Consider the following 21,325-nt stretch of genomic DNA (forward strand, 5'->3'; position numbering starts at 1 on the left):
TGGCACATCTCACTGGCAGTGGTGGTGGTGCTGAGGTTGGCTTGGTGGTCTCCAGCCTCCTATAAGCAGCTGCCACCACACTCACTGACATATAAAAGGCGGTCATCTTCAATTCCAGAGAAAAGCCTGAGCCTGATGAATTGTTCTCCATTATCTGACCACCCACAGAAAAAAAAATATAATGCAGGAAACCAAGCGGAGCGATGGCGGAACAGCGCCAGTCTAACAAGTCAGGGTGCATCCTGGAAGTTCTCAAGAACGATTCCCACTTTGCTGACCTGAGAGGCTGAGCCAAAAAGCGAGTTTAGCAATAGGAAGACTCAAATTCAACAGAAATGGCGCAGCAGGGAGGAGCGTTTCCTAAGAAGTGGTGCAATCGGCCTGTTGTGGAGCAAAGCGATGGGGGCCTTCATCATCGGGCAGCAACAAGCCACGCAGGAAGGGTGTGAATTCAACCGCATCCACGCCGCAGTGCATGACAAGATGACCTCAGCGGGTTTGCTGCCCTTCACACCCTGTGAGTCTGGGCGGACTCGTGTGATCTGCACTACGGGGTCACAACTCCATGGGACCAGGGTTCAAATCCTCTATATAGTACCTGCGCCACCCCTCTGAGTGAAGAGCCAGGACTGAGAAGACACCACGCTCAGTGCCCAGCACGCTCATCAGGTTACCTGGTGACTCCACATGGGTCACATGTCACTGGCGTCCCGTCTGGGGTCGGCTCCTGTCACGTGCTGCTTGGGTGGCTCAGGCTGCTCTCAGGACTCAAATGGCTCAAATGTGGATGAAATCTTTCCACAAGCAGCCGCGGCGTCTTCGTGCTTTGCTCATCCTGTGTGGTGACAGCTGGCCACGCCATAGTGGCAGGTGTGACGAATCGGCCATTTTGGCACCCTATCTTCACTCCATTTTTATGGTTATTGATATCAAGAGCATCATGGCCAGGCTTCCTCAGACAGTGGCAGATGGCACTTGGCGGGTACTGAGCACCTGTAAGGCGTCTATTTCTGAGACTCCACACCCTGATCAGGTCGCTGTCTTGTGCAGTTGTCCATTTTGGCCTTCTGTCTGGGTCACTTCCATTCTGCCATCTCCTCTTCAGACAGTGGAACACAGTATGGAGTCTTCATTTTTTAGGTGGTCTGACTCGTGGAGTAACCTCCAGTATTGCTAAACGACGCTAGACTGGTGGAATTTGGCCAACGTAGTGAGCAGTCTGATTTAGGGAAAGGCCAGTAGATGAACATGCAAGTCACACTCATCTGAGTGGGCAACCCGTTCAAAAGTGGACAGCAAAGGCTCTGCTCCCTAAAGAAACACGACACTCCAGTCCGTGTGTTTTAAACCACCGCCGAGGATTCTGGGAAAGAGCAAAGGCTACTGTGAGTGAAAATAAAAGGAGCTGAAATGGCTGATATCCATTCAGGAGCACAGCAGCACCAGGGGACTGAAGCTTAGTGATTCATTTACACGTTGTAAAGACAGACAGACAGACGTGTAAGACCACCGCAGCTACTGTGAAGTGCCACGGCCTGCTTTGTGTTGTGAAGCTCGGGGCGCGTCCAGCCACCCTACGTAAAAGTAAAGTTAATAAAGCTGGTCAGTCGTAACAGAAGCTCTCCTCAAAGACGCCGTCTGTCCGGCAGGCAAACTGGCCAATAAATGACGAGTGTGAATATCAGCAGAACGGACTCCCACCATCCAATCCTCCGTGCCACAAAACTTCCAGTGGGTCATATTTGAACATTAGGAACAGTGAATATCGGCGCTTACTTTACAGTGAATTCAACTGTTTGAACATGTTCTTCACACCAAGAACTGCAGACCCGTTATTATGATCTTCTATATAAACGTCTACGTGTAGAAGTGTGCGTATCTGTCTGTCTGTCTGTCTGTCCGGCCTGGAACTGTGAGGCTACAGCGTGAGGCTCAAAGAGCCGGCAAGACGGCCCCAAGTTAACGAGTCGGAAGAAGAAAGAAGTGCGAGGATACGGCATAAAGAAAGCGACTGTCGCCAAAGTGAAACCGGCAGGGAAAGACAAGGAGGGCAAGCACATCGGCGACACGAAACGCCAAGGAGAGAGAAACTCGTCGATAGACAATGGAGGTGAGCACATCCACAAAACGACACGGCCGACTCTGCATTTCAATTTTTCTTGTGTTTTTAGGAGCCCGGGTTAGTTTAAAATATTCTATTATTACAATCAGAGCCCCTGATGGTAAAGTGACTTGCATACTGGTGTCAGAAGTGGGATTACAGCACACAGAATGGGAGGCCAAGTAGTGTGGTGGACAGCAGGACTTTAGGGGGCTTCACTGACCTGAACTGTTCTGCTGTTCCATTATTACAGAAGCCGCCCACCCATTAAAGAGAGCGCTTCTCAGCTACCAAGGGTCTCTTCTGGTTTTCTGTCTGAGCCGCAGCACGCTTGGCTGACTCTGTCCTCGTTTTTATTGCAAAGTAAAAAGAGCGCCCAGAGGTTCATCCGTCCTTGGAGTGAAAAGCTGCTGACATGCGGACTCTCGGTAAGTCGCTGCCCTCCAGGAATCCCTGTCCTCACAGGCCTGATGCAGGCGTCGAGGTAAACATGTCGAGTGCATTTGCATTGTACGTGACGAGGCTTCTGGGGAAATTCAGCTTCGGAAGAGCAGATAAGGTAAGCGAGTTCCATTTAAAAGCCTGGCAGCTCGGTTTCCGCCGAGAAAAGAATTTTCCCTGCAGCGCGCTGAGATTTGTCCTACCAGCTGCTGCTTCTGATGGCCGCCGTCTTCAGACTACCTGAGCTCTGGCGCGCGGCTGAGCTTAGAGGAGCAAAGCGCATCGCAATGAAGCGTAGAGACGGCAAACACGCTGGCACAGCTAAAAAGTAACGTTACCGTGGAAACGCTGGGTACAAGTCACAGGTCTCACGGCCGATTTCATTCTTTACAAATGACCAGAGATGGAATGAAATATTGGGGGATGACGAAGAATCGGGCGTCTCTTCTGTGACGTGTCCGGGATGGTCCGCTCACCAAAATCTTAGAACCGAGACGGAGATCATCTCTTCCAGGTGACTCCCTATTTGCTCCTCTCTCTAATCATTCATTACGTGCTGCGCTGTGAAAAAGTATTTGTCCCTTCTTGGTAGGCCACTGTTTAGAATTTTTGTCTCAGAGAGGGACTTCGATGCTTTAGAAATCATGCAATGTCAGACGAAGGGAACCCACAGAACATTTCCAAAGTACTACTTAATATATTTACATTATAAAGTTAAAGAGGACCTGTGTGAAAAGGTAATTGCCCCCTTAACCCGCTGACAGAACACAGCCGTCCACATTTTCTCTGCCCAGAAGAACACTGGGCCTCAAATCAAAGGAAACGTAACCACCAGGAAAGAGCGGCAAAGCCATTTCTAAGGTCCCGCAGTGAGAGCCGTTATCTCTAAATGGAGATGTTTGGAAATAAACTGGCCTGCCAAAAGGGCACATTCCTGAAGAACATCCAAAGAACTGCAGGAAACTGGAGCCTCAGCTAAGGGCAGCATTCAGGAGTCCATGATAAGAGAGATGGAGAAAACTGGGACTCATGGGACAGCAGTAAGGACAACCAGGAGACCTCAGTTATCCAAGAAGAGACCCCAGGATGATCATCAAGACTATTCGAATAACGACAGAGGAGTCCAAAGTTGAACTCTTTGGACTGCAGGCATCCGAATAACAGTAACGACATCGATAATCCCCAACGTGGGGGTGCTGGAGTGACATGGCTCTGATGCTTTAAAGATCTGGCGCTTTTGACAGAGCCATGAAAGGAACACAGCCAACCCTGTTAACCCTAAATCTCCCACATGCTGACCCTCACAATGACAGTGAAGTTGTCATCATGAGGATACTCGGACATTCTGTCAAAGGAAATTCCATAAAGGTTGGCGGGACGGTAGCTATTTGTAAGGCTCCAGGACTGAAATGCACCACCATGAGAGCCATTCACTCAACATTAGCAGAGTGGGAATCTTCTCAGGAAATGCCAGCCTGCCAAAATGGCCCAAAGCAATGACTCATTCGACAAGTCCCAGAGGATCACAGAAGAACATCCAAAGAACTGCAGGCCTCTGCAGCCTCAGAGTCCAGGAAGTCCTGATAAGAAAGACACTGAGGAGAATAGGAATCATGGGAGAGGAGCAAACAGGACACCTCTGCTATCTAAAAGCAGATTAATGGGGTTATGCGGCAGGACGAAGAGCCAAAACACAAAAGCGAGTCAGACTACAGGTGAAGGACGCAGAAGACCTGCAGTGGCCGAGTCAAAGAACCCAACAGAGAGGACCCGAAATGAGCAGGTGGCACTTTCAAACCCACCAGTGTGTGCAAGTCTGGGAGTGGCTTAAAAGAGTGATGTACAAGACTGATGTCAAACACGTCCTCTACACTGAGCTCTGCAGGGCTGGGTGCTCAGCCCACTCCTCTACTCCCTCTTCACCTGTGACTGCGTCCCTTTATTTGGCTCCAAATCCATCATCAAGTTAGTAGACAACACCACGGTAATAGGACTGATTAGTGACGATGACAAGTCGGCCTACAGAGAGGAGGACCTTCAGCACCTGACAACAACCTCACCCTCAACACCACGAAGACCAAGGAGCTCATTGTGGATTAGAGGAAAGCTAAAGGCAGCAGACAGAAACGGGGCCGAGGGGCAGTGCGTTTCCAGCCTCAAATTCCCGGGTGTCCTCATCTCTGTGGACCTTTCCTGGACAATAAATACTTCAGTCTGGTTAAAAAGGCACCACAGCGACTTTACTTTCTACTGAGGCTAAAGAAAGCCTGTTGGTCTCCTCAGATCCACAGCACTGTCGAGAGCAGATTGACAAACTGTGGGACGGTGTGGTATGACGGCTGCTCCGTAGCTCAGAGGAAGGCCCTGCAACGGGTGCTGAAAGCTGCCCAGCACATCACGGCCGACTATCGCTTACGGTGTTTGTGACGGGCTCTCAGCATCATCAATGATCATCATCATCTCACCCCAGCCACGGACTGTTTACTTACCGTCCTTCCATCAGGGAGGCGCCACAGGAGCAGCAACACTCATAACACCATTCACCACCCGGACCACTCAATCTAAATATCAATAACTCCTGACTGCACCTGCTTACATATACCTGTACTGTAAATAGAAAGATTTCATATATCTGTAATGTACCAGGACATAACGTTAAGATCTCAAGATGCCGGTCTGCTTAGGATTCCAAGGATTAATAAAATAACAGTGGGAGGTCGAGCTTTTAGTTACAGGGCCCCTAAACTGTGGGTGGTCTGCCTGCTACTCTAAGTGACGCCCCTTCTGTCTCAGCTTTGAAATCCTGACTGAAGACTCGCCACTTCAGTTTAGTACACCCTGACTAGAGCTGCTGATTAACTGCTGTCACACACGTGCACATGGGGTGACAGATAAAGGGCCTAAAATGAGAGTATTTCTGAGCCAGACCAGGAGGTGGCGGAGTACACTGACTCTTTATCTCACTTCTCTGCAGACCAGACCCTGATGACATCATGTCCGGTTCCGGCCACTTTGATGACCTCACTTCCAGCCCCGCCTCTAATAACGCCACTTCCTTAACCTGCCTTTAAAACTTCCATTTTGTTCATTTCAAATCAGTTCTGTTCTGGACTCCAAAATGTATCACAACTCTTCATTATGTTGCAGACAGGAAGATAATGCATGGGTGGCTGTCCCAAAACTTTTTGTTGCTTCATTTTTTGTTACTTTTGTGACACTGGACAGACTGCATCTCTGTTGTCAGTCATCAGCATTAAAACATCCATCCATTCATTATCCAACCTGCTATATCCCAACTACAGGGTCACGGGGGTCTGCTGGAGCCAATCCCAGCCAACACAGGGCACAAGGCAGGAAATAAACCTACATGGCCCTGTGTGAAAAAGTAATTGCCCCCTGAACCTAATAACTGGTTGGGCCACCCTTAGCAGCAATAACTGCAATCAAGCGTTTGCGATAACTTGCAATGAGTCTTTTACGGCGCTCTGGAGGAATTTTGGCCCACTCATCTTTGCAGAATTGTTGTAATTCAGCTTTATTTGAGGGTTTTCTAGCATGAAGCGCCTTTTTAAGGTCATGCAGGTCATAGCATCTCAATTGGATTCAGGTCAGGACTGTGACTAGGCCACTCCAAAGTCTTCATTTTGTATTTCTTCAGCCATTCAGAGGTGGATTTGCTGGTGTGTTTTGGGTCATTGTCCTGTTGCAGCACCCAAGATCGCTTCAGCTTGAGTTGACGAACAGATTGGCCGGACATTCTCCTTCAGGATTTTTTGGTAGACAGTAGAATTCATGGTTCCATCTATCACAGCAAGCCTTCCAGGTCCTGAAGCAGCAAAACAACCCCAGACCATCACACTACCACCACCATACTTTACTGTTGGTATGATGTTCTTTTTCTGAAATGCTGTGTTCCTTTTACGCCAGATGTAACGGACATTTGCCTTCCAAAAAGTTCAACTTTTGTCTCATCAGTCCACAAGGTATTTTCCCAAAAGTCTTGTCAATCATTGAGATGTTTCTTAGCAAAATTGAGACGAGCCCTAATGTTCTTTTTGCTTAACAGTGGTTTGCCTTGGAAATCTGCCATGCAGGCCGTTTTGCCCAGTCTCTTTCTTATGGTGGAGTCGTGAACACTGACCTTAATTGAGGCAAGTGAGGCCTGCAGTTCTTTAGACGTTGTCCTGAGGTCTTTTGTGACCTCTCGGATGAGTCGTCTCTGCGCTCTTGGGGTAATTTTGGTCAGCCGGCCACTCCTGAGAAGGTTCACCACTGTTCCATGTTTTTGCCATTTGTGGATAATGGCTCTCACTGTGGTTCGCTGGAGTCCCAAAGCTTTAGAAATGGCTTTATAACCTTTACCAGACTGCTAGATCTCAATTACTTCTGTTCTCATTTGTTCCTGAATTTCTTTGGATCTTGGCATGATGTCTAGCTTTTGAGGTGCTTTTGGTCTACTTCTCTGTGTCAGGCAGCTCCTATTGAAGTGATTTCGTGATTGAAACAGCTGTGGCAGTAATCAGGAAATTGAACTCAGGTGTGATACACCACAGGTAGGTGATTTTTTAACTTTTAACTTACTTTTTCACACGGGGCCATGTAGGTTTGGATTTGTTTTTCTCCCTAAATAATAAAAACCATCATTTAAAAACTGCATTTTGTGTTTACTTGTGTTATATTTGACTAATGGTTAAATGTGTTTGATGATCAGAAACATTTTGTGTGACAAACATGCAAAAGAATAAGAAATCAGGAAGGGGGCAAATAGTTTTTCACACCACTGTATATAGCGCTTTTCTCACTACTCAAAGCGCTACCCTAACCCTTACTGCACCTCACTCAACTGTTTGCACTTTCTGCTTAGATACCAAACTGCGTCTCGTTGTCTCAACTTGACAATGACAACAAAGATAAATCCAATCTCATCTATAATGGCAGCACTGGCACAAACCCCAGAGAAGAGCGACAAGGCTGAGTCCGGGACTGCAGGGAATGAGTTAGGAGGAGGAAAGATTCAAAGAGCGGAGCCTGCAAAGGAGATGAAGAGGAGACCTGAAGAAGGGACTGAGACTGGGACTTTCAAATGAGTTCTTCAAGAACAGGGGGACACAGCTGGAAACTTGTGAATTTCGCTCAAACATTAGGGTGAGACGCACAGACACGTGGGATAGGTGAGCAAGTAGTGTGGTGGACAGGAGGACTTCAGGGACTGTCACAACTCGACCTGATGTCACTTTGAAGGCGCTGAGCGGACGGGACTGGCGAGCTCTCATCCACACTGCGCTACTCTGCGCTCTAATGAAGCTGACGAGCCACCACACGTCTATTAAGGCTCCATTTTCTGAACTCCATCAAGTTGTAAAGTGCTGTTAAAAAGTGGATATTCTATCATCTCGGTTATTTGTGGATGTGACTCATTGTTACAAAAATATTTACTAAGCAAAAAATGTGATAAGTGATTCTTTACTGAAGCAAATGAAAAAAAAAGAAACTTCAGCCCACTAAGCGCCCGAGTGTTACGACAGGCTGACATTCTCTAATTAATTTATTTTTCTGTTTTCAGTTCAGTTTTTCTTTCTTTAATGCTTTATATACACTTTGGAAAGGCCAGCTTCAATAATAAAAAGAATTTTCCACCAACTTCATCCATTCATTATCTAACCCGCTATATCCTAACTACAGGGTCACAGGGGTCTGCTGGAGCCAATCCAAGCCAACACTGGGCGCAAGGCAGGAAACAAACCCTGGGCATGGCGCCAGCCCACCGCAGGGCACACACACCAAGCACACACTTGGGACAATTTAGAATTGCGAATGCACCAAACTGGCATGTCTTTGGACTTTGGGAGGAAACCCACGCAGACACGGGAGAACATGCAAACTCCACACAGGGAGGACACGGGAAACGAACCCAGACGGGTCTCCTAACTGCGAGGCAGCAGCGCTACCCACTGCGCCACCGTGCCGCCCACCACCAACTTCAAGTTTTAGAAATTCAATTCTTTGGAAAGGATTTATGAAAAGTGAAAATGATTTAACTTAAGTCTTTATAAAATAGCAGAAAACAAACCAATTGGACATAAAATAAATGTATTCAGTGCCAGGCCTGGTGCTTTCTGAAATTCAGCGCTGGTTCTGACCCACAATTCATCATTTCAGATCCATCACTAACAAGAGGAGCACAAAAGCTCTGCTCTGGCCTTCTGTACCCCTGAAACCACACAAATAGAAGACAGAGACCCCCAGACGTGGGTCTCCCACCCTACAAGAGCATGAAAATCACAACCTGAAATACCAGAAATGGGGGCCAAGAGGCCTGATAGAGCAAACAAATGACAGCCAATTAAAGAAACGCACAGAGCGCTGACTTCTGTCACACAAAGCGGATTTTGTCTCACAAAGGTCACCATCCAAAGACTCAGATCTGCTCGTCGGTCACACGATAAGAGCCGTAAAGAACCAATCCGTCCAGCCATCTTCAAAAGCACCGTCATGGGGCAGCTGGAGACTTTTCCCAGCAAGCAACAGTCACAAGTCCAGAACAAGCCATGGATGGGGCACCAGTCCGACTTTTGGAGAGTCCACACACACACACACAGGGGCCAATGTCTGCAGAAATTCCAAACAATTCCAAACTCTCCCCCCGATAACAAAGCCAAAGACCACCAGCTTACCTTCAGCAGGTAGGTGGGAATGTTGCTGAAATCCACGGGCAGCTTCAGCAGGAAACGAGCCGAGAACTCTCCAGTCTGAAAGAGAAGAGAAAAGCAAATAAGAAAAACGGATGTCATTTTGGTTTGGTCAGCGTCTGTACAATCGGAGCCCCCCATCAGTCGAGAGGGTCTGAGAGGGAGACGAGCAAAGCTGCACCCTCAGGTGTGCCCACGTCTGCGCTGCCCCATCACACAACTTCTAGTGGTGGGGTACACCAGCCTTACCGGCCACAGTTACCGATCTCATCGGCGGATCTTGTGAATTTACACGACTGGACGTCACTGGGCACGTCGTATTACACGGGCAGCAGAGTCGAGCGTGCGTGCCAGCCAGGAACAAGCTGCCCGATGAGGCCAGTGGCATGCAAAGTGTTCACAGGAGTGGCGAGCTCATCAGACAAGCGAGCTTCTCTTCATTTATTTATTTATTTACGGAGCAATTCTCAAGGGATTTGCTCAAAGTTGCTCTCCAACAATAAAACAAAAAGGAATAAAAAATAAAAATAACATTTCATATGCCGTCACACCTAAAAACACACATGAATACGGCGGAAGTCTGAAGCTTCCACCAACTTAGAGTGAACTGAATGTTGGGGTCTGCAGATGGACTTGTGGGGGCCGTACCATCCGTCAAGCGCCCCTGGCGTCTAAAAGGCCGAACTCGGACCACCTCATGAAACCCCTCCTAGAGACTGTGAATGAGCTCAGTCACAGACAATTCAAAGACCTGACGAGGACCCTCCCAGTGACTGTCAAGGGGCGACAGGCTCTCTGTGAACATCTGAGCCCAGGAAGAGAAGAAGCTAGAAGACCCCAAGTGGATTTCAGATACGGTGGTCTCTAGTTGAATAAACTGAAGGCAGATCTGACCTGTACGAAGTGTTTTGACGTTTGTCCACAACCTCCGACTCTTGCAGACCCCTCTTCAACACATCCCACCTTGTTAAAGGCCTCAAAAGGGAGAACTGCAGGTTGTGCACCACTGGATGAAAATCCGCAGCAGAGTCATGAGGGCCGATTCTGCAACCTGAAGCTAAAGAGACGGCCACCGATCACACTCTTCATCAACCGTTTGAAAGCCCCTCTAGCTGCAGATAAAGCAGCGTCCCAGTTGGAGATGACTGAACTTTCTGAAGATGGCAGAAGACAGAAGAGAAGGAGCCACAGAGTTTTGGAGAACTGTGTCCGTGGACGGATGTCCCAATGTTAAGCCAGCTGCGCTGAAGTTTCCATCCACGTAGAGTGAATTCTTTCAAACTTTTCTACTCACAGACTGCACATCTGACATCTCGTTTAAGACGTCTGTCTGCTCTGCGCTGGGCTCAGGTCGTTTTTGTCACCGATGCTCACAGGCCTCACTGTATGTCACTTTTTATGGTCCAGATCACAACGCCAGTGGGTCACTTTGCTAATATTTGGTCGCATTGCCTTTAAATCGTTTCATTTGAGCCAAACGTTTCGGTCGCCGTCCACAAGTTTCTTACAGTAAGATGCTGGAAATTTGGCCCACTGCTGTAGACAAAACTGGTGTAACTGGGACAGCTTCACAGGCCTCCTTAGCTCACATTCGCTTTATCACTTCAGTCAGACTGAGGTCAGGGCTCTGTGACGGCCACTCCGACACCCTGACCTTGTTGTCCACTTTGGTCCATTTGGGGTCCTTGTCCATTTGAAGACCCATCTGTGACTGGGCTTCACCTTCCTGTGACGGTGCAGGTCCTCGCAATCCCGATCCCTGCTCTGCCAGACCACTCGGGTTGGTTGACCTCTCGTCATCCTTCATGCCCACGCAGTCATCCCTCGGATCCCTGGACAGGACACTCCCTTTGATTGCACCCACTGCTCAGCACAATCTCTCGTGGGACCCCTGACCGCGTTGACTTCTCTAATCTCTAGTCGGGTGGCTGTTTCTCTTTTTCTGCCCCAATGCCACACTCTCGTTCTGCAAGCCTTTCTCTCTCTTTCGTTCTTTCCATCTTCTGTGCCAGCCCATAGTTATACGTCTCAATCACGCAGCACAGGAAGCCAATGAAGCAGCTGAGAACGGTCGCACCTTCACGTGCAGGCACGTCCTGCGCCAATTACCTCATCAACTCCACGCGGTTGTGCCAGCGTGCCCACAGGGACTGACGTGGCCAAATGGATTATTTATTAAAAACTGGCCATTCGTTTGGAGCCGCGGACCTGCTGTATCACACTTCCTCGCTGAGCTCTTGAGATGTTGCTGCAGTGTCTCTCTGTCATTTTCCTTTCTTGTGATGCCATCTATTTTGTGAAGTGCACCAGTCCCTCCTGCAGTAAAGCCCCCCACAACATGACACTCTTACCCACATGTTTGATGGTTGGGCTGGCGTTCTTTGGCTTGCAAGCCTCATCCTGATTCCTCCACACAGAGCGATGGTCATTCTGGCCACACAGTTCCATCTTGGATTCGTCAGACCAGAAAGTCAGATCTTTGCCCCCCTGTGCCATTGCAGACTGCAGCCTGGCTTTTTGATGGCAGCTTAAGAGCAGTGGGCTTCTTCCTCGCTGAGCAGCCTTTCGGGTGATGTCGATGTCGGACTTGTTTTACTGCAGATATCGAGACTTGTCTGCCTGTGTCCTCCAGCGTCTTCACAGCTCCTCTGCTGTTGTTCTGAGATTGAGTTGCACTTTTTGTGCCAAAGCCTGTTCTTCTCTTCCTGAGCTCTATGATGGCTGGGTGATCCCATGGGGTTTATACTTGAGGGTTATTGTTCGGACAGATGAACGTGGAACCTTCAGGTGTTTAGAAGGATGAACAGATCTGTGGAGGTCCACCATTTTGTTTCGGAGGTCTTGGCTGATTTGGTTTGATTTTCCCAACATGTCAATCAAGGAGGCCATGAGTTTGATGGTTGGCATGTTGACTCCGGTGAGGCTAACTGGCTATCGGAAGCTAATGGTCCAATTGCCTGAAGACTTGACGTCAATGTCTGTGTATGTGACTGTCTGGAAACTTGAGACCCACTGGCATTGTGATCTGGTCAATGAAAAGTGAAACACTGTGAGGTCTGTGAATATCGGTGGAAAAAACAACTTAAACGAGCAGACGTCTTAAATGATACGCCAACTTGATAGTCTGTGAGGATAAAACCTGAGGAGGGCTTAGAAGGTGAGTGTGAGTGGAAGAAAACGTATGACTTCAACTGCAGATAAATACAGACGTACATTCTCGTCTGCTTGTGAGGTCCAAAATACCCTCGTTCTTGCACGGGAGCGGACCACCGACTGTCAGTCGGTCATCGTCCAACCCGCTACATCCTAACACAGGGGTCTGCTGGAGCCAATGCCAGACAGCACAGGGTGCAAGGCAGGAACAAATCCTAGGGACAATTTAGGATGGCCAATGAACCTAAACTGCATGTCTTTGGACTGTGGGAGGAAACCCACGCAAACTCCACGCAGGGAGGACCCCTCAAGCAAATCCAGACGGGTCTCCTAACTGCGAGGCAGCAGCACCGACTGCCCCTGACTTATTCAGATTATGTAAAATGAAGGCCGTGACTGAAAATGTGACATGGCCTCCAGAGCAGCTAATTGGAGTAGGCCGAGAAGAGCCTCAAAGGGAAGGCCGTGGCAGAATCAAGAAGGGTCATCTTTATGGTGACTAAGGAGCCAAAGGACCAGAACCCAAGGACCGTTCTCCTGCTCCCGCTGCATGAATCGAACATCAGGGTCTGTCGCCCTCCTTCTGTCCATCCACTTATAAACTCCATTACTTGAGGTGGTCTGTCTCAGCCTCGCATTAGTTTATGGGGTCATAAATCAAGATGTTCATTAGATTTCCAAGGAATGGCATCGGAGGGCCCTCTTGACAATAGCTGAGATGCACTGCGCTGGTGTCATCACTGGTCACTCCACAAATGGAGAATTTTATTCATTGATTTATTTGCTGTTTGAGAAACAAAACACAATGCAATCAAATGAGAATACGTGCGATACGGTGGTAGCGCTGCTGCCTCGCGGTAAGGAGGACACGGGTTCACGTCTCTGGCCAGCCCTGCGTGGAGTTTGAGTAGAGAGAAAGACGCTACAGCGGGGAGAATAAGGATTGAACGTGTCAACGTGTTTCTGAGTCAATACATTTCTAATGGGGCTATCGACATGACATTCTCACCAGACGTCGGTAACAACCCAAGTATTCCACACATCAAAGAAATCCAAACCAAGAAGTCCAGAAATGAAGTTATCATAGTGCCATTATAATCAGCAGGTCATGGAGCTGTGAGGCTGGCTTAGTGTACGATAAACACGGCGGACATGTTGAGTTATTCTGTGCATAAACGGCGCACCCACCGCAGGGGCCTTCACTCATCTACCAAACGTACAGAAAAAAAAAAACGAAGAGGAGGAGAAAACTTGGCCTGCACTGATAACTTTGGCCGCGTGACACTGAGCTCAACACAATGACACAAAGGTAGCGTGACACGCGTCATTACCCACAAAGCATGGCGTCAGAGACACGATTGTCATGTGTCAGCCAGTTGCCCCCCACAAGGAATTCTGGACAATACAACTTTAAGGCGGCTCATCCTCATGAGTCCAAAAAGTTACAACATCAGAATTCCTTTAACTCCCACCCTGACATTGTGACATCTGTCTGCCCACATGGCCGGGAACTGAGGCCGAGGAGCGGCCTGACGCTGTTTCTGACCACTGGGTTACTTCAGCAGCATTACAACAATTCAGATATGGCGTCCATCCTAACCCCACGCTTGCTACTCCTGACAGCCACAATCACTTCATTCTTCTTAGTGTTGATGTTAATGTAATGGTGGAGATAAAACTACAGTGGTGGGCCGCGTGTTCATCCTCATCGGGTACAAACTGATATTTTATGTCTTTCTCTGTATGAGCGTCGTTGTGGAAACGACTACAAGGTCACCTCAAGTCGGGTGAAATACTTACATGTGGTCATCGACACGTGACATGTCTCCAGTAGCCAGTGGCATCATTAGTGAGTGGAGCAACCCGAGCTGCAAGTGTCTGTCTAACGTAACCTGAAAATATGAGAAGTATAGCACCTTTCAAGATCTATCTATCGATTATATAGCGCCTTTCACATCTATCTACTGTCAACACATGCACTTAGGGAACAACTTATGGGCTCAGATGATAAGAATGCTCCTCCCGGACCAACCAAGGCTGCTAAGCAATACCGGTATCTGTTCTTCTGCCCTTGAGCTTTATTAATTGTTATGGCAAAGGCTAATGTAACTGGAAATTGTCACCTTCTTATGGTAAATGGTAAATTAGTAGAGGATAGAGCCAAATCAATACGGGGAATACTCTGACGCTCACTTTCTTTGTGACAATCGATCAATTTGCTCGTATTTCTCTTTGTCTTTCAGCCTTTCTTTTGTTGATGTTACTTGCTGAGCTGACCGTTCTTCCAGGAGATGTTGCTTAATACGATTTGAGTGTCTGTGTCTTTTGTCCCACTTGACGTGTCCTTTTTTTTTGGGTGGCATGTTATTAGTAGATAGTTAGTTAGTAAACATGCACAGGGCAGTATGTGTGGCGTCTCCCCAGCAATGGATTTTATGTGCGCGGCTGCGACTACCCAATCAGCACTCTCCCCAGCAATGCTGTCCTTTATTTGCTTATCATGCGCGGCCGCGGCTACGCCATTCACTGTGTGCTCAGCCTCCAGTGTTTATGCATCCACAGTGCCAGTCGTGCGTGTCGCACCGAGCCTCGCGCACGCGCACTTCACCAATAGACACACACACGGACACCTGGACGCAAACAGGGGTTTTATTAAAGAGGATGGGGTCTACCTTTGGGTGTCCCAGACCCTTTATGAGCTTTCCTGTGCTTAATACACTATCTATCATATAGTGCCTTTCAAATCTATCTATCTCTCTATCTATCGATCGCATGGTGCCCTCCATGTCTGCCTACAGTGGATTCACAAAGTCTTCAGACCCCTTCACCTTCTGCACATTAGATTTCATTTTAAATGTGAGGATTTTGCCATTTTTGTCCATCAGTCTACACTCAATAACCCCTAATGACAAAGTGACACGTCCTCAGAAAGGATTCCAGATTTCCAGTCTTGTCTTGGCCGTATGTTTCGGGTCACTGAAAAGTTGCCCCAGTCTGAGGTGATGTGCTCTCTGCATGAGGTTTTCTTCAGGGACCTCTTTGGATCTGGCTGGTCTCCCTGTCCCTGTGCCCAAACGTCACCAGGTGGACTTCTCCAGACATGGTGCAAAGACTTCAATTTTTGTTTCGTCAGATCAGGGAGTCTTTCTCCTCCTGCCCATGGGTTCATTAAACAGTCAGGTGGCGTGACCTCCATCAGACTACTCGGCCATAAACCCTTGATTGATGATGTGCTGCTAAAATGGTGGTCTTTCCAACAGGCTCTCCCATCTCAGCACTGTTAGATGTGACCACTGGGTTGTTGGTCACCTCCCTGACTGAGGCCCTCCTTCCTCCGGACAGCCAACTCTAGGAAGTGTCCTGGCGGTTCCAAACTTCTTCCATGGCCAGAAATGAAACAAAGCACTTGAGAGGAAAGTCCTTGGAGGATCCACAATGGCGGACGATGATTTATCTGTTTATATACCGTCACAGAGATGATGTTACACACCACATGACTTTGGGGAGCACGACCCCTAGCAACCGTGTCATGGAATGGCAGCGCCCACAAGAAAACCAAAATGGGGGCAAATTGAAAAATAAAATAAAAAAAGAAAAACTACAAGTCTGAAAACACAATAAAAGTACAAAAGAAAATTGAGAGTTAAAAACTACAAAGAAACAGAAGAGGTTACTGAGCAGGAGAAAAACAAAAATAACAAAGAGACTGAAATAAAATTAGAAAGAAATCTGGCAGGCTCAACATACCCAGCTGTTCTTTTTGCCAGCAAAGACCTCCATGCTTTTGCCGTAGAGCGGGTCATCAAGTAGGCTTTGGTACTCGAACAGCAGCCGGGAGCTCTCGCTCAGACGCTCGCACTGGTACAGGTGGTACTGCTGGATCAGCTCCTTGACCACCTGCAGCAGGCTCTCCGCATTGTCAGGGTCCCACTCCACCAGGTGCTGTGGGCAGAGAAGACAAAGTCGAGTGAGCGGACTGGTGGTCAGCAACAACGACCGGACCACCCGAGGATGATCTGCAAATGTGGAGCAGCACACTGCCCAAGAACTTGGGGGTTGGGGGGCGGGAAGGAACAAAGGAAACCAAATAAAAGACCTGTAGGCCCACAGACACAAAGGCCTGTCATTGTGGGTGGAGCTCAGGGGGCTGTCCCTGTCCAATCAGACTGCTAGGCTGGTCCATCAATCAATTTTTAAGAAAGAAAAAAAAATTTGTATAACAAGAAACACACGTTCTTATGTACTGTATATATATACAGTATATTAAATATTGTGGTAAGCGGCCTGGACACAGACAGGCAGACATCGTTATAAGTCACCCAACACACTCTTTATTTACAACTATTATGTTCAGTGCAGCACACAACCCCAAAGTCCAGGCCTATCCAAGATGATGCTTCTCTTCAGGCCTCCTCCTCTCCTCTCCTCCCGAGCTCCATCCTTCTCCGCTCTCGACTCAAGCCACTGAACGGAGGGAGGCGGCCCCTTTTCTAACCACCCGGATTGCTCCAGGTGCCTCCCGATAATCTTCCGTTGGCACTCCCAAGTGTGGTGGAAGTACCGGCTGCGCACCCAGAAGCACTCCGGGTGTGGCAGAAGTGCCGAGGACCAGAACTTTCCAGGCATCTGGGTGCCCCCTGGCGGTGACCATGGGCCCCAAAGCCACCAGGGCAGTCACCCCCCTCGTGTTTTGGAGGAGACATAATCCCTCCTCCGGTCCTTCCGGGCATCCTGGCTGGGTGCCACCCCATGCCACTTGCCACAATATACACAGACACACATGCAGTGATCCCACACCTATTGCGGAAGTTACGTTCCAGACCCATCAGCGATAGGTGAAAATCTGTGATATAGAAAGGCCATATAGTTTAAGCCTTAAAAAACCCCTCCCACACGCTTTAAACACGTGTAAACTTATTAAAACACACTTTGTAAACACATATGATATGTGGATGTCAGGCTAAGGATACGAGTAACATGATAATAATAACAATAATATAGTAATAATACTAAGCTCTAATGGCGAGCGACAAGCGTCCGCGTAACGCCTTCCTTCCCTTCTTAGAAGATGCAGGGCGCCTGGGAGCCATCGTAGGGCTTAAAACAAAATGAAAACTTCACAAAAAGTTTGCTCACACCAATCGGACCACAAGCAAGGCACGCGATACTCGGAGAACTGAGATGTGTGGTGAGCCACGCTAACTGCTCTTGCGAGATTACACCACGTTAGCAGCAGCCAGTCAGAGCCCAAGGGAATGAAACTCCCGCTCTGATTGGTCGAGTCTCCTCTTTCAGCCAATAACGGGCCTCGTAAGAAATCAAATGGGTACTGTCACGCAAAACTCTTTGTCTACCGTAGTGACTGCTGAAAACTGCATGCTTTGTTATGAATTGGCTGCAAAATCAGGTAGGATGACTTACTGAATATAGCGGGGGATCACTGTATATACAGTATGTATACATACACACACATTTATATTTAGAGATATATATATATATATATATATATATATATATAGTGGACTGGGCTTCCAAAATTCAACACAGACAGAAGTTCTCAAGCAGAACAGCAGCTTTATTTTGATGTGGTAAACGTTTCCCAAGCACCCCCTGATGGCACCCACAGAACACAACAGGGCTATGCCAAACACCAACTTCCATGAAGCCCTATGGGAATCTGAGGCACCACTGCAAACCCTAGGGGGGGCATCTAGTGGTCTGGGGGGGTAGTGCCCAGTGCATTTTTTTTCCTCCGATCCTTCCACGATGGGGGTGTGCTGGGCAGGAAAGGGCCCTGGCTGTCTGCCACTATATATATATATATATATATACAGAGAGAGAGAGGGAGAGGGAGAGGATGGGATTTGTAGTTCTACGGGTCAGTCCTGTCAGGGCCCCGGTGGGTCACTCTAGTGTTAAGTGTTCCTGTTTGTCACCGGTGCTTGTATGCCCTGTGCCGCATAATGCCCAAGCACTCCAGAAAATCAGGAAGTCCACTTTATTCAGCCAGTCAAGTTTGGGGCAGGGAGGACAGGAGTGAGGAGGACAAGTAGTACAAGACGACAACAGAAAAGGAAGATCTGAGCCTGGAGACGTATTTCACATCCTTCTTGACCTTCTGGACTTGGCGCGAGTGAGTCCAGGGTCACAGGGGGTGTACAAGACCTCAGCCTACGCACGTTTAAATCACCAGAGACACAAATCAAACAAAACAAAGATGACACCCAACTTGTAATCTTCATCCCACTGCAGCGCGGTCCTGGTGCACGCCTTGCGCCCACCACGAGGATGCGGAGAATTTCTATTTCACCCTCACATTTCAGCGTAGAACAATTACGAGGAAGTGGCTTCTGACTCACCGGGGGCTGAGGCAAATCATTTCACAACTATGACAACGTTGAGGTGTTGGAGGGTCTTACACAGCAGTCATAAAAAGGGAACGGTCAAAAGTTAAAGTCAGTAACCACTGGCCCGCTGCCCACCACATCGATACGCCGCTGGGGGAGATGAGAGGACCACGCGCAGAAATGAAACGTGGCCGGCCGGCCTCAGAGACAATGCAGAGAGGCAATATGGCTTTCACTTCCCTTAAAATTGGGTTTCGTCTTCTAATGCGGCCTCCCCAAATCAATGGCAGGCTTTGAGAGATGGCCACCGCAGCTCTGAATCTCGTCACAACACCTCAGGGAATCGTCCAGGGGGGCCGCCAGGGACCACAGGCCCCTTGTGTTCCCTTCTCCACTGTTCCTGGGTACAGCTCAGGTGACGGGTTTGACATTTGGAGTGGACGCACTTTAAGAGGGTGATGCCCACCGCTCTGTCTGTCTGTCTGTGCACGTGAGTCGGTGGGCAGCGTAACTCAAAAACGAATCACTCCATCTGCACGAGTTAGGACAAGTGAGTCTTTGGGACGGACTTTAACAACATTCACTTTGTTTAGAGCGACAGGCACATTTTCTAATTTATTTCAATGATCCCCATTGCTTGTTCAATGCTTGCATGGAGTGGGTGGTGCGCAGGGACATTGGGGTCCAGCAGCTGTGGGGCGTCTGTTGGTGAACTGGCCGATGATGCTGTGATCTTCATTGGAGCCTCTGATTGGGGGTCTCGAGAGACTGAGCGAGGAGTCGGAGGGCCTGGGCTTGTGAGGGTCCTGCTAAAAAACCAGAGAGCAGGCCTTTAATGACCTCCGGGGCACGGCCATCAGCGGTGTGTCTGCTTGTGGAGAGAGTGTCGACCTCGTCATCGAGAGGTTTACTTACCTTGAAGGTGACATTCATGTGACTCTTCCTATGAAGTCAGTAGATGGACTGGGATAACATGGGGTCTCTGGAGAGGGGTGGGTGGCACAAAAGGACGAAGGTCCAAGTCTTTAGAGTCCTGGTGCTTCCTGTTTGTGAGACATGGACGCTATGAAGAGATGAAGACTGGACTCCTTCATGTGTCTCTCTTTGGAGGGTCCTTAGGCACTGCTGGTTTGACTTTGTGTTGCTCATGGAGTCCCGAATGAGGCACATGACCTGCATTGTGAGGGAGCGCCAGTTACAGCACTACGGCCATGTGGCACGATTACCCGAGGGTGATCCGGCTGGCAGGACCCTCAGTGCTGGACCAGGCCAAGGGGACACCCACATAACACCTGGCTGCAGCAGATAGAGAGGGCCATTTCCGGGGGTGGGACTGGTCTGCCTAGGGGGTTACCAACCAGGATCCCGAGCTGTTTCGTCGTGTGGTGGATGTGGCAATGAGCTGTACCAGTGCCTGCTCCCTAACCCTGACCTGACCCGTTGCACTGACTCGGAGCAAAGCAGTAAGGGTTTTAATAATAAGGATGAGCAGATGAAACGTGTCACCAAAACACCTCAAGTTGTACGACGGGACTGAACCGCCATTTTACAAAGTTTGGTACTGGAAGTAAATGGCTGTGTGCAGACACCTTGTGATCCGCCGTAGGTCATCACCCACGAAGCACCAATGGGGACCAAGTGCTCTTCAGAGTATCAGCTTTCTATTACCGCACTGGAAACTCCAGAGGGACTCCACGCCCGCACGTCTCGTTGTGATCTGCGGAGCAGAGAAGTGTGTGTGCGTGGGCATAGGGGGCGCGACTTATCTGTTATTTGGTCACTGGTACTGGTACTGGTGCACAAACTGGTATCGGTACCAAAGTCAAAGCTTTAGCACCGAGCCAACACCACATGGATCAGGCCACAATCAGAACCAAAACTCAAGGCCATCAGTTGTCAGGTTTCAATGGCTGAACAAAAAAACTGAGGCACCAAAGAACAAGAGCAGAGTTATTAAAGAACATTAGAACAACGGAGACGAGAAGAGGCCATTCAGCCCAGCAAACTTGACGGTCCCGAGCACCTAATTCTTCTAAAAAGACATTAAGTTGAGTTTTCAAAGTCCCTCAAGTCCTCCTGTCCACCACACTACATGGCCACTTATTCCAAGTGCCTGTGCTTCTCTTCCTCACGTTTGTGACATTTAACCTTCACAAGTTTCCAACTGTGCCCCCGTGTTCTCGATGAACTCATTTTAAAGTCACCGTCTTGATCCACTGGTCTGACTCCATCATCATTTTAAACACGTCAGTCAGGTCTCCTCTTCCTCTCTGTAAAGGCTCAGCTCTTTGAATCTTTCCTCATCATTCATCCCCTGTAGCCCATAATCAGCCCAGTCACTCTTCTCTGGACCTTCTCTTGTGCTGTTCTGTCCTTTTTGTAGCCTGGAGACCCAAACTGCACCCAGGACTCCAGATGAGGCCTCACCAGTGTGTTATAAAGCCTGAGCAGAACCTCCTGTGACTTGTACTCCACACATCAAGGCGCTATATAACCCGACACTCTTCTTAATGGCTTCTCAACACTGTCTGGAAGTCGATATCTCAGAGTCCACTATGACTCCTAAATCCTTCTCATAAGGTGGACCCTCGATG

General features: G+C 48.6%; 1 protein-coding gene across 1 annotated transcript in view; it reads right to left on the reverse strand.

The window, feature by feature from the left end:
- The window catches only part of babam2 (BRISC and BRCA1 A complex member 2), a 306,288-nt gene that overhangs the window by 95,032 nt on the left and 189,931 nt on the right, over window positions 1–21,325 (reverse strand). The window contains exons 5-6 of the mRNA XM_039749544.1: window positions 16,132–16,326; window positions 9,217–9,291 (exon numbers count right to left, since the gene is read on the reverse strand). Of these exons, the coding sequence (XP_039605478.1) occupies window positions 9,217–9,291; window positions 16,132–16,326 (270 nt within the window). The remainder of the gene's footprint in view (window positions 1–9,216; window positions 9,292–16,131; window positions 16,327–21,325) is intronic.

This window comes from Polypterus senegalus, chromosome 3 (genome assembly GCF_016835505.1).
Source record: "Polypterus senegalus isolate Bchr_013 chromosome 3, ASM1683550v1, whole genome shotgun sequence".
In the NCBI taxonomy this organism is placed as follows: Eukaryota; Metazoa; Chordata; class Cladistia; order Polypteriformes; family Polypteridae; genus Polypterus; species Polypterus senegalus.